A 13914-nucleotide genomic window follows, 5' to 3' on the forward strand; every position below is an offset into this window, starting at 1 on the left:
AAGACATCTACTAACCCTTAACACAATAAGGAGAATGTGGCACCCAATCTAATCGAAGGTGCAGTTGCCGTAGGTCCTACTCCTATGGAGGTGCAAAAAGACAACAAGTGCACTCATCAATCAGTTACCCACCTCTCCCCGAGGTCTTAGAGCAAGCACCGCAAAGACCATCGTAGTAATCGATGAGAATGCTTTCATGGAACGTCAAAGGGTTATCAAACCCTTTAAAGGCTAGGAAAGTAAGAGGGTGGCTAGCTAACTACCCAGTAGATGTAATAGGGCTCCAAGAGGTTAAGACAACGGGGGTTGAACTCACCCAAAGGCTCCAGGTGGTCTCTAAAGATCACCAATGGCACATTTCTCCCACTCCAAAGGCTCGGGGGGTACTGTTCTCGAGATACCTCAGGATTGGAAAGTCCACCTCCAGGATTCCTTCGCTGGAGAATACTGGGTAGCAGTACGTATTGAGTCCCCTATGCAATGTATGCTAGTCTCGGTCTATGTTGGTGGCTCAGTCAAAGATCGAGTTCAACTCTAGAGGCAACTGCATTCTCTTTGTGGTCCAGTTATCTTAGTTGGGGACTTTAACATGGTTGAATCATTGGACGATAGGTTTCAATCAAAGGGCCAGACCTTGTCGGGGACTGAGCTGTAGGAGTGGGAATTACTCAGAATACACCTGGACCTTTGGGACGCAGGCATCCCTGGGGAATTCACATGGCAGAACTACTCCACATGCCCTAACGCAAGGAAATCTAGGTTGGACAGGTGCTACATTAGTGTTTCCCTTGCCAACAATTTTAAGAGAGTGAAAGCAAACCCTAGAACCAACTCATGTGCTTTAGATCACTATCCAGTGGTCATCACAATGGACGACAAAAATAGCAAAATCAGAAACCGTTGGTTTCACACAGATAACTCCCTCTTTCAACTTGGTGAGGTCCAAGCCAGTGTCAAGGCAATATGGGTGCAAGCCTTCTCTAAAGGCCTTACCCCGGCCAAAGCTTGGAATGAAGCCATCTCCTCTACACAAAGCTCAATAGTCTACTTCATGAAAAAGTCACGGAAATTAGAAGGAGGAGGAAAGATAGCATCTATAATGAACTGATTGAGCTGGAATCCTGCGACACACTAGATTCCATCACCCAGAACAAAATCGCTCTGCTAAGGCAGCTACTAAGAGTAGAAGAGGACCTTACTCTGCTCCACACATCTGCCTTCTTTAGGGCGTGGTGGGCGGGCAAAGAAAACAAACCGACTAAAGAGATGTTCCGAAGCCTCAGGAAAAAACACAGAGAAGGAAGTAGTCCCCCTCCTCCATGGCCCCAATGGCAAGGCCTCGTCCGACGTTGCAAATCTTGAAATAGCAAAAGACCACTTCTCCGAGTTGTTTAGCCCTAAAGAAAAACTTGATGAAGCTATCTCCCTAGCTCAGGAACTCATCCGTAAATGCAGGACTAAGGTCATTCCCCCCCACCTGGCATCTCAACTTGATTCGGACCTATCTGTTTGGGAGATCAAGCGAGCGATAGACTCCCTCAAACCCAGGAAAACCCTTGGCATAGATGGTCTCCCTGCCGAGTTCTTCCAAACCTTAAGGAAGTTCTAGCCCCTCTGTTGGTCCTAGTCTGGGAGGAATCGGTCAAGCATGGTGCACTTCCAGCTCAACTGAATACGGGCATCATAAAACTCCTTCACAAGAAAGGTCCGAAGGACATTCTCACCAACTGGCAACCGCTCACAATGCTCAACGCTGCCTATAATTTTTTTGCTAAAGCCATAGCTTTGAGAATTTCCCCGGCCCTCTCGGAATGGCTGTGCTCTGAGAAGAAAGGGTTCATTAAGGGCAGAAGGATTATGGAGGCTGTCATTGCAATGTGGGAAGGAATCGAATATGCAGAGGAGATAGAGCAAGATTATGTGTTTTTCAAAGTGGACTTTGACAAAGCCTATGACAGGCTAGAGTGGTCATTTCTGCTCGATTGCCTTGTCATGATGGGCTTCGGTCCTACCCTAGTCCGGTTCGTAAGAACTCTACTAGGGAATGCCCATGCCAGAGTAGCAATTAATAACTCTCTCTCAGAACCCTTTCCCCTAAACAGATCAGCTCGGCAAGGGTGTCCACTAGCGCCCCTACTATTCGCCTCCTCAGATGACTCTCTCAACTGGCTTGTTAAAACTACGATAGCAGATGGCCAACTCAGAGGTATTACTCTTCCCAATGGCAACCAGCAATGTCTCTCTTAGTTCGCTGATGATATGAATGGGCTCCTGCATAACGACGACTCTTCCCTTAAAGCCTTTTGGGAATGTCTTAATGTGTTTTGTATAGCTTCAGGCTCTCGCATCAATCAATATCAGAGCGTGTTTATCCCCTCTCCCGGACTGGGTAGCAAGCCAGGGCTACTCTTATCTGCAGGATGGAGTCATTTTCAGACTCCTAGGTATTCCTTTTGGCTTTAAGGTTACTATGCTACAAAGGTGGCAATGGGTAATGGAAAAGTTTTCTACCAAGATAAACTGATGGCTTGGCTTCCAAGATAATATAGCAGGAAGAGATGTGGTAATCAAGCACTATATCTCCTGTTATGTACTCTTTTTTCTCTCATGCTGGAGACCCCCAGATTCCCACTTAAAAGCTGTCACCAAAATATGTAGGAATTTGCTGTGGTCAGGAGACCCACTCAGGAAAGGTATGGCAAAGGTCAAATGGGACGTTTGTTGTCTTCCAAAGTACCTAGGGGGGCTTGGCCTAACAAACATTAAAGTTTGGGCTGACAAGCTTGTAGTGAAACTAATTATCAGAGCCCTTGAACAACCTGAGGAGGAGTGGGCTTCTCTTTTGTTCCGAAATGTCAGCAAATTTAAACTAAAGGAGGCCAAGGGCTAGGATAATCTCCCATGGGTTACGATTTTCTTCAGTTCTTTCGAATTCCAAGCCAATGGATCCGAGCTCCTCAAGTCCCTTTGGAAGGCCTAGAATAGGTATAGGGGGCATCTCCGGATCAACTCGAACTCTAAATTCAGTCTACATTTCATATATATGGAATCTATGTGGTGGGATATCTCTCCCATTCCCGCCCTGGGTCCCAGATAGGTAAGGTCAGCTAAACGGCTGCACAAGAAAGGCTTTCGAACATGGGCAGATCTCTGGCATAAGGAAGAGCACAATTGGCTTTCCCACTCTTAGCTACTCGTTAGACATCACCTACTACCCTGGGAATTAACTGTTAACCTTTCGGACAGCTTCATTTCCACAGGAATTAGCCTGGACGCTCTCTAGCTCCCACCCCCAGTCTCATAGGGCAATTCACTAGGCAGGTGGTAGTTCTTTTGCAAACTCGCCTAACCTTCCTCCTTCACTGCAAGAACCGCTTCATGTAACCCTTAACAGAAAATGGAGGGTGTCTTTGGATCGTAGACAATGGTGTTTCAAATTTCGTACCATTTGGAACCAAGGCATTCCAGCTAAACACTCAATTCTGTTGGCTTATCTTACATAAAGCTCCGTGGACTGGCCATAAAATGAAAGCTGCTGGTCTATGTGATGGAATATGTGCCGGTGTCAATCTGATGAGGAATACTTGCCACATTTGTTTATGAACTGTCCTAAAAGCTTTGCTATTCTGTATCGACTTGTGAAAAGTCTCGGGTTCCCCCCGAGTTGGAACAACTATTGCTTGGAGACTTTGTCTCAATCTTTTCTGCTGTTTGGAATAAAATAGATGGGGAATTCTTCTGGATTATCTAGTGGATAGGAATGACATGCTATTTAAGAGTTCTTACCATACTAAAAAGTATGAAAGCCTATTTTGCCCACTTCTCCCTGCAAGCTAGAACAATGCAGAATTTATGAAGCAAATTACAAAGTCCTCACGGACTGCATGGGGTCCTACAACAACGCTAATATCAACAAGCAATAGGAAGTTCTGCTGGATGGATCCTACACTCATCTGCAGCGACTGATGGATGAAAGCCGCATGGAAGGGGAGAAGCTCAGAAGGCAACATGCTAATGGGCTGCGACTCATCGCCCATATCCAGGAAGTGTTGAGTGATCTTCCTGGAGCTGGTCCTTCTGCAAACTCTACTTGAGTGGGTCTTTGTATGACGTAATCACATGGAGACTGATGGTTGAAGAATTTTTTGTCAGCCCCCCCCCCCCCCCCCCCCCCCCCTTTTGTCCTTTTTGTAATTATGGAAGTCTACCCAGTGAGTCATGGAGTCCAATGTAATTTCGATCTTTCTAGTATAAATTTCTCTCGCCCTTTATGGAAAAAAAAAAAACCAGGGGTACCGAACGATGGCGCAGACGAAACGCTCAGAAGAGACCACAGGAAAGTGTCAATGGGCGACTTTGACGGTGGTGAAGAGGAGGAAGAGGAGCGGGAGAGCCAAAGGATGGGACGATTTCTTGTGGTTGCACCAGAACGACAGGGCAGGGACAGCAGTCAAGGAGCATTGGAGGAGGAGGCAGGGCAAGGAGAGCGGCCAGAGAAGACTCCCCTCAAAAAAGTCGTCTCTTTGGGCGGCCTGCCGCAGGATCTTGTGGTAGAAGTCCTGGCACGTCTGCCTCTGCGCTCCCTTGTGCAGATGCGCGTCCTCTCGACCTCATTCAATGCCTTCCTCCGCTCGCCGCCTCCCTTTCCGTTGTGCCGCCAGTCACCCTGGCTCGTCACCATCAGGGTCAGTGATGCAGGGCCAGGCCCTGATCTGCGGGTGTCTAAAGAGCTCACGGCTTACTGCCATCAGTTTGGCACCTGGTTTCCCTTCCCCAGAGAGGGCCTCTGCTCTGCTATGGGGGACCCTGGCCTCCTGCAGGTGCTATCCATGTGGAGCTCATACCAAGGTCCCGCGCTCTCAGCTCTTGCCGTGGCATCCGTGGGAGGCCTCATATGTGTGGTGGTCACGGCACTGTGTCCCGAGGCAGAGCGCTGACGGGCCCCTCCTTGCCAAGGGATTGCCAATGTGGACGACTACCTCGCCCAACATGTCTTCGATGGCAAGGACTTCCATCTGCTGGTTTTCAACTGCTTTACAGGTGCTTCCAAGCGGTTGCCCCCACACCCTCACTCTCCCAACTGTGCCTTTTTTGCATCCAATGTCCAGCTGCACATGTTCCTCGACACATCTGCCCCGGGAGGTGCTTACTATGTGGTTCTGGAGGCCGATTTAGGCAGCAATTCCCCTGTTTATGAAGCCCTGAGTATCTACAGCTCCAGGACAGGGTGCTGGAGGGATGGACATGCCTCTTCTGCAGGACCGTGTCCGGCTACACTAGGAGATATTGTGGAATGCGATATGTTCTCCTACCGTTATGGTCTGCAGGCCACCCTCTTCACGTACGCCGTCGGTTCGGATTCGTGGCTTAGCATCTCTATCCCCGACGTGGAATGACTAGGCTTTTGGGAGTATGTTTTCAAGTGGCAGGGGCGGGTCTACCTTGCAAGCTCACGGGTGATGGACACCGGATTCACGTTGAGCGTGCTCGCGTCCTCTTCATCATCACAAAGGATCAACACAATGGCCAGTTGGGTGGAAGTGGCCAGCACCCCTGCCAGTTTGGTGCAGTCTCCTTCTACGGCAGGTGTAAATCCGTGGGCCTCCGCTGTCAAATTTGTGCTATGCGGGAACCTTTTGTGCATGACAGGGTCTTGCACCTGGCATGGTGGGTACCATAGCAAGTACCTGCGGCCTCTCGTCTATGATCTTGCAGGAGATTCCTGGTACTTTCTCCCGCCACCCTGCTTTCTCCCGCCACCCTGCATCAAAGGTGGCACCACCACACTAGACTTTGGTGTAGGCCTGCTTGCTTTTGAACCGCACTTACAGGCAAAATGCTATCTGTGATCATTGGCCTTCTCTCCTATGGATGGAGGTGCACCACTCTAAGAGTGCAACGATCCATCTAATCCTTCGGTGGGCCAGCAGTATGATCGACACCCTTTTGTGCATACATACATGACGACACATAGAGAGATCCAGTTTGTTGGAAGACTTTGACGCCACAATGCCAGACCATGGGGTAATTGTCTCTAGTTGTAACTCTATATGTTTCAGTGTTTTGTACTTGTAGAGCATTGAGAAGAGGTCACGTAAAACATTAGGGTTGCATAAGTTCTAAGTTCGTTAATATGTGAACCTACTTTACTCGTATGGTTTAGTTGTTGGCTGCAAAGTTTAGCCCTCAAAGCTTATTCCCTTGCTTGTTTAGTTTTATGTGTGTGTGTGCGCGCGTACATACACGCGCCTATATGTGTTGTGTGTGTGTCAATGCGTGTTTGTGTGCCTGACCATGTGAAAAAGTGAGCGAGCCTTTTGAGTGAGTGAACTCGAGCGTGTTTAAGTCAGTGAGTGGGTAGAGGTTGGGCATGTGTGTGTGCGCGCGCTTGCATACGTCTTTTATTGCTCGTCTTGCATGTTCCTATTCAATATGTTTCCCCAACTAAAATTCAACAAAGATAATTTTTTCATTTATGGATACGTCATTTCTAAAATTGTATATACACAAATATATATGTGTGTGCATTACATTTATACATTCCAATTGTGATCCTACCAGATGAGCATGAAAAAATTGTTAATATTGTGTCTCAAGGGGCTACACTAGCCAGCCAAGGAGAGAGAGTTCTCTCGCTACAAGAGACGTTGGCAGCCAAAGAAGCAGAGGTAGTTGTTTTAAAGAAAAAACTTGTTAGATATGAAGCGCGGTACGGTCCTCTCTCTCCCCTGCCCGAGGAGGCAAGACCAAGTCACGAGGTAGATACTCAAGGAACGGTGGATATGCTTGAGGCAGCATTAAACGCAGATCCTGAAGAAGCGGTGGATATCACAATTTTTGAAAGACATTGTAGACTGTAGTTGAAAATTTTAATGCCAATTTATCCCGTCCTTAGATGCATTGTATTGTCTCTATGTTTATGGCAATGAATTTGCATTGAGAGAGGTCACCTAAAACATTAGGGTTGCATAAGTTTCAAGTTCATTAGCATGTGAAACTACTGTACTTGTATGGTTTAGTTGTTGGCTGGAAAGTTTAACCTTCAAAGCTTAGTCCCTTGCTTTTTTAGTGTGTGTTTGCACGTATGCGCGTGCGCGCACTGCTTGTATGTGTAGCCGCTTGCGTGTGTGAGTGCATGTGTCTCTACGTGTGTGTGCCAATGTGTGAAAGTGAGTGAGCGTTCTGAGTGAGTAAACTAGAGTGTGTTTTGAGTCACTAAGTGGGTAGATGTGAGTAGAGTTTGGGTGTGTATGCGCTCGTGGGACTCTGTTGCTCGTGTGTCTCTATTCATTTTTTAGGGGAAATGTTTCCCCAACTAAAATTCAATAAATAAATATTTTTTTCAATTATTCTAATTTTAATATCTATTGTGTGTGTGTGTATGTATATGCAAATCTAAATTTGTATGTTTTATTTTTGCATCATTTTTAAGGTTCACAGTGTGTGTGAAAGATAAAAATAATGAAATGATAATTTCTAATTTTTAACTTTTTACTCAGTTTCTTTCTGTTTTTTCATTTTTTGCGTCATTACATCTTCCTTTTTCTCTTAGTTTGTAAGCTTAGATCTTAACTTATGAAGGTGTACACCATACTCGTAGGGATTTTCCTATATGAAGGATCTATGTTACTAGTAGTCAAGGTGGGACAGTGGGTCCTCTGACAACTGAGTTATCTTTGTCGGTTTGGACTGAGTGGCCGTGTTTCTACATGTGAAGAGTCACTTCGACATGAGTTTGTTTGAGTTTCAAGAAATCAGACATTGACCTTCGTCGGTTTAGAAGCTACTTCTTGTTGCGGACAATTGATCGTACATACGTATGTACGTACGCATCCGTGTAAGTACGTAACTACGTATGTATGGCATATGCTTGTATGTACGTATGTATGCATGCATGCATGTGTGCGTATATGTGTATGTGTGTATGTTTGTGTGTATGTGTGTGTGTGTGTGTGTGTGTGTGTGTGTGTATATCCTTAGAGTAGGCCACCTTGGCACTCTTGGGAGTTTTATACTCAGGTATACAGTTATGGTTTTTCCAGAGAGAGAGAGAGAGAGAGAGAGAGAGAGAGAGAGAGAGAGAGAGAGAGAGAGATTTTTAATGTCTATGTCGGGCCAAAACCGGCCTATGAGACAAATCAAATGTACATGGTGTATGTCATCCGTCTATCGGAAAGACAAATGAAACAAAAGACTGATACAAAACTGAATATATGAAGTGGTGTACTGGAGGTAGTGGTAATCGTGTAACCATGGGGTATCTGAGGAGGGCCGGAGCTCTATCTCTAGAGGTATATGCATGACTATATGCTCAGGGAGTACAATCATGAGAGTGCAGCAAGCTATCTAGCTCCATTCTGTACTAATGGGAGGGTGTAAGATGTGAGACATGGGTGGATCTGGTGCTAGGGTTGCTTGTATGAAAGCTGCAGGATTGGCTCTCTCTGAGCCAGTCTCTCCTCAGTAGCTCAACGCTCTTGGGTCTGGATCTCCTCGATCCTGTGGAGCCGTGGGGATTGGCAACCAGTAACACGTGGGCGTCGTCTACCCCGGCTCGTCTCAACCTACTGAAGAGTCACTCTCCTCGGTGGGTCTGGTAGTGGGGGAGGTGTGGCCCTCTAGAAAAAATCTGTAAGCTGTGACTCTGTCTCCCTCCATCTGTGTATCTACTGGTGGCTGCAAAAATCTCTCCGTGTCTCTGTATCTCTAGTAGGTATCTTCCTTGTTGTCTCTGATCTCTAGAATGCATGATCTCTCGAAGAGTAGGCTACTCTTTGAATAGTGACTCATATCTATCCTTGATATTATCATAACCTTTGCAATTGCATACATAATGCTCCTTACTCTCCACATCCTCTCTGCATACCCGACAGACTCTCTCCTTCCATGGGGATGTCGTGAGCTTGTTCCACCTCGATCTCTAGTCTGTGTGGTGCCGCTATGATCTGACCAATCGCCACTTTGTGAGCTATGTGGCATGTAGATGTCCATGTAGCTCGCTGTATGAACCCGTTGTGAGTGGGCAGCGGAAGCGGAACGGAGAGAGAAGAGAAGAGAGCTTGAGAGAGAGAGAGAGAGAGAGAGAGAGAGAGAGAGAGAGAGAGAGAGAGAGAGAGAGAGAGAGAGAGAGAAACAAGAAGACACCAGAGGATGGGAAAGGGGAGGCGAACAACCTGCCGCCACTACTCCTACAAGGAACGCTGGCTCTACAGGCCAACCATCACGTACAATGCATAGGTGTGATAGGGCACCCCCTGGCCTCATATATGAGTGCCCAAGGGGGAGGTCGATCAGCCCCTACCAGCCCCCCACGACCCAACAATAATAATACATGTGTGTATATATGTGTGGGTGCCCAAACAGTGGGCGGCCGGCCCAAACATGGGTGGCCGGACATAAGTGCATCAGTGAGCCTATACATGGGTGGCCAGCCCGGGAACAATCACTAGCCATACAAAGGTGATGTCACGTGACACATCCCAACCCTATGTGTCCGTGGACAAGCTACACCACAACAGGGTTCAGTCAGTCCAGTCAGTTTAGATTAGCAGTGATCTGGCACTTTTGTGAGTCTATTCGTAGACTGTGCATGCCCAGTCACTTAGCATAGATGCATATCCTCCGGTTGCACACAGCATGATCATCGGAATTCCCATCAGAATCCATTAGCATGAGTTAGGGGAATTTTCCAGTGCATTTAGCCTATTTTCCTATTTTTGGTTATTTTCACTTATTATTTTTAAGTGACTTTCCAACAAAAGTAGGTAGGGCAATTTTGCCTAGTTAATATATAAGCAAACCCAAGTTAGCACTTTCTGGAAGAAGAGGCAGCAGGAGCTTCCCGCTCAACAGGCAACTTCTCAGCAGTACTCCCCAGCACCCCCAGCGTTTTGGATTCCATCCTCACCGGGCAAGTCCCCACCCTAACGTTTTCACCTATGCCTCATCGCCAACACTCCAGACCCAGTAGAAGTTCACTGACACTGGCAAGGACCATTAGTGTTTTTGGTTTTCAGCCCAGGTTTTCAGCCCATCTGTAGCAGAAGGCATCAACGTTTTGGTATTCAGCCATCGAAAGTAGAAGATCACCAGCGTTTTGCTTTGCAGGCCAGCGGTAGCAGATCAGCACTAGTGTTTTGCTGGCGTTTTTGCTCTGCTGCAGCGTTTGATTCTCAGCCTTTACCACATCCGAACCACAGTGTTTTCAACCTATGACCAAGCAGTAGATCAACCCAAGATTGATTGCAGATGTTCCCCCATTTGCAGCCATATAAACGCATCCAAAACAGTCATTTTCAGCCACCGAAACAATCCCGAAATTCAGCGATTAGAAGATCTCAGAGTTCAGCCATCAAGTCGTCGTCGTCATCGGCATAGTCCAAGTTGCATGAGTCCATTGCATACGCATTGTACGCCGTTGTGCAATCAAAGTAGACCACTCTCACCGACGAGAGTGGGGCCTTCGGAGGAGGTTTTTACAACCTCTCGGGTGTCGTATCTCTTCTCTCTCCTTCTCTCAGTCTCATTCACTTGCACGCACAATATCCACTCACTTTGTTCGTGATCATAGCACTCTCCATAAAGACGGAAGGCTCTCTCCTTCCCTAAGAACTAAAAGGAACCTTGAGCAATAAAGATCACTAATCTTGAGAAAATACAACATTCATTCCGCTGCACCTTATAGGTGAAGCAGCAGAGTGGTGTATCACTCTAACACCCCCACACAGCACCTGATGCTGAACAAACGGCGTGAAGCCGAAGATGTGAGGCAAGTGATGAAGATGTCTGTTGCGATGTCCAGTGAAGAACGATACTCCATGAGTGTAGCAGCAGTCTGGGGTGTCGCAACTGCCAAGAAACCTCCATGATAAGATGCCGTCACAAGCAGTGTAGCAAATTGTTGTACTCCGCCAATGCAGTGTGAAAATACTGCGTAAAAGTCCCGAGCTGAGTGTCAAAACAACTCCTTGTCGTAAAAGAAGTGCCAAGCTCTTGCAATTGTCCGCCCAATAGGATGTAGTCAGAATCGTCTGGAGAAAAGTAGAGGAAAGCCCAAGAACCGTCATAAATAAGCATGCACGAAAGCCTGTCAGAGCATGAACCTACAACCCAAGTGTGGCCAGGTGGCTAACTCTGTATGTAAAACTCCAGGAAGGCCAGATGTAGCAATCTACCGTAAACGTCCTCCGAAATCAAGGAAGGCCATTCTAAGCAGTCTGCACTATAAGAACTATCATAAGCTGCAGCAGTCACACGGAAGACTACACGGACCACCACCGGATGGTGTCCTGTCAGTGAGGTAGGATAATCCAAGATGAGGGTAAAGCCAGACTGAACAGTTTGCGTTGTGGAAGGGTATTGCCTGTAACTCCTGCCTCCAGTCCTCCGATGTCAACTGAAACATGATCCATCCTGACAACGCCACCAGACCGCAACTCTGTGTGGCTCTCAATGTGGATGAGCTGGGAGTGGCCTACTACCCAGGTCGGGGGAAATAGTTGTGAGCTTACCAAAGATGAGTATAAGGAACTCTGAAGGTCCTAATCCAAATGATCAGGAGTGTGTAGAAGAAAAGCAACTGCACTACCCATTTAAGCCAAGCTCCAGGTGGCTCCAGATGTAGTTGCGTGATGCCTGATCTCCTGCATCTCGCGGGTAAACTCCTCAAGGGAGTCCAAAGCACTGAAGCCCTGCTCCAGTTAGCAGATTCAAGCAATGAACTTGTCCTAGAAGAGATCCAAGATACTCTCCGTAAGTCCATATAAATGCTCTTGTGTAGGCAAAGGATGTGTCAGTGTCGAGTAGTAGGTGTTATGAACACCATGAGGTGCTCACCAAAACTTGATTACAAGAGCAGGCGGGACACGACTAGAAGAGGGCTTATCACACCAAGGATTACAAGAACAAGGTCGAACTAGAACTCGAAGAGGACTTACCACGCAGGAGCCTCAAGATTACAAGACTAGAACAAGACAAGAGCTAAAAGAGGACTTACCTCGCAGGAGCCTCACAACTTGGGATTACAAGACTAGATACAAGACAAGACTAGAGCAAGACTAGAAGAGGACTTCCTCACAAGAGTCTCATAACTGGCGTTGGCAAGACTGAAGTGCTTGTGGCCCAAGACCCCTATTTATACTTGTACTTGAGGAGGTTAGAACACTCTAGATCTTCTTGAACCTTCTAGAAACTTCTTGAACCTTCTCTTTTCTAGAACCTTCTAAAATCTTCCAGAATCTTCTAGAAGCTTCTTGAATCTTCTCTTTTCTAGACCTTCTAGAATCTTCCAAAACCTTCTAGAAGCTTTTTGAACTAGAATCTTCTCGAACCTTCTCTTCTAAAATCTTCTAGAATCTTTCAGGAAAGTCTTTGCTTTGATCATCCATGACATTACCTCCCCCTCTAGCGACGAGTTCCACAAGGAGCAGTGGTGTTCCTTGGCTTCGTCTTTCCTGGATGTTGTTGATGGAACTCTTGGACTTTGAGAGGTGCATGTTAAAGATTGGATTCAGGTTCCCATGTTCGTTCACTGACATCATATCCTTTCCAATGCACCAAATACTGCAACCTCCCACACGAGATTCGAGAATCCAAGACTTTCTCAACCTCATATTCTTCATGTCCTTGAATATCAAGTGGAGGTGGAAATTGAAAGACTCTTCCAGGAATGCTAGATTGGCGACAAGGTTCTAGAACTGAGACATGAAATACTGGATGAATTTTCATGGATGAAGGCAACTCGAGCCGATAGGTGACTGGATTTACTTGACCTTTAATCTTGAACGGGCCAAGCCTTTGATAATCTAACTTTTGACAAGGACGAGATGATCGCAAATCATGCCAAAGAAGCCACACCCTATCCCCCTCTTTGTATTTCGGATGTTACATGCGATGTAGATCTGCACTTTCCTTATACTTGGATTGAGCTTATTGGATATGAATTTTCAGCTCTTGGTGAATTGTTGATAACTGTTGCGCAAGATTTACGGCAGCTGGATTCTTGACCTGGTGATACGTGTGGATATCTTTCTTGGGATGTTGACCAGAGTTGGCAAAGAATGGAGTATGACAGGTGGAGGCATGAAAGCCGCTGTTGTAGGAGAACTCTGCTAGCGGTAATAATTGATTGTACAATGAAGATATTGCTGCAAAACTTGATTCACTCTCTGTTTGTCCATCACTATGTGGGTGATTGGCGGAGGATGGCGGAGGAGAGGTTTATATGGACTCCTAGGAGCTTGAAGAGACTTTTTCGAAAGCTAGAAACAAAGTGTGGGCCTCGATCGCAAACAATGTCATACGGTAATCCATGATAATGATAGACATGTTGTAGAAAGAGTTTGGCAGTACCTTCACTTGTGATGGTTTTGTTGGTTGGAATGAAGTGTGCCATCTTTGTAAACCGATCCACGACCACTAGAATGGAGTCAAATCCTTGTGATAAGGGTAGCTCCACAATAAAATCCATGGAGATTGATCACCATGGCTTGCTCGGAACAGGCAAGGGATGGAGTAATCCGTGAGGTTGATGATGAGGGGCCTTTGATCTGTTGCAAGTATCACAAGTGGTGACATATTCCTTGACAAGTTTCCACATTTGAGCCCACCAAAAGTCATGTGATAAAAGCTTTAATGTCTTATTAATGCCTTGCTGATGGAAGGTCATGCCTCTGCTTCAATATCTCCAAGCGTGTCGAGCCTGGTGGAATATAGAGGAGGCCCTTATAGTAAATCAGTCCATCACTTGCTTGAAAATCCTCATTAAGATCGCTCTGACCTTGGAGCTGTCCCTGGATATTTTGGGCAAGTGGGTCCCTGGTAGTTTGCTTCCTCACTTTGGTAAGGAAAGTAGAATCTTGAGGAGTCTTGCTTATGGTTGCATTTAGCTTAAGCTGCTCGGGCTTCGGAATTACT

The 13914-nt window shown here is 46.5% G+C and overlaps 1 protein-coding gene and 1 pseudogene across 2 annotated transcripts; one reads left to right on the forward strand and one right to left on the reverse strand.

Annotated features, from left to right (window-relative positions):
- The first annotated feature begins 4283 nt into the window (after positions 1–4283).
- On the forward strand, positions 4284–7077 carry LOC147457521 (uncharacterized). Of its 2 annotated transcripts, none has more exons than XM_086513604.1 (2): positions 4284–6024; positions 6562–7077. In XM_086513604.1, exon 1 carries the CDS (start codon positions 4347–4349, stop codon positions 4935–4937), a length of 591 nt encoding a protein of 196 aa, XP_086369730.1. In that variant the 5' UTR covers positions 4284–4346; the 3' UTR covers positions 4938–6024; positions 6562–7077. The 2 variants fall into 2 exon arrangements, with proteins under 2 accessions (XP_086369730.1, XP_086369731.1); XM_086513605.1 differs by having other exon boundaries at positions 6598–7077.
- Positions 7078–12390: 5313 nt separating this feature from the next.
- LOC147457522 (uncharacterized) lies at positions 12391–13393 on the reverse strand (annotated as a pseudogene).
- Between the last annotated feature and the right edge of the window lie 521 nt (positions 13394–13914).

Source organism: Adiantum capillus-veneris, chromosome 5 (genome assembly GCF_014529385.1).
Source record: "Adiantum capillus-veneris isolate H3 chromosome 5, ASM1452938v2, whole genome shotgun sequence".
Classification (NCBI taxonomy): domain Eukaryota; kingdom Viridiplantae; phylum Streptophyta; class Polypodiopsida; order Polypodiales; family Pteridaceae; genus Adiantum; species Adiantum capillus-veneris.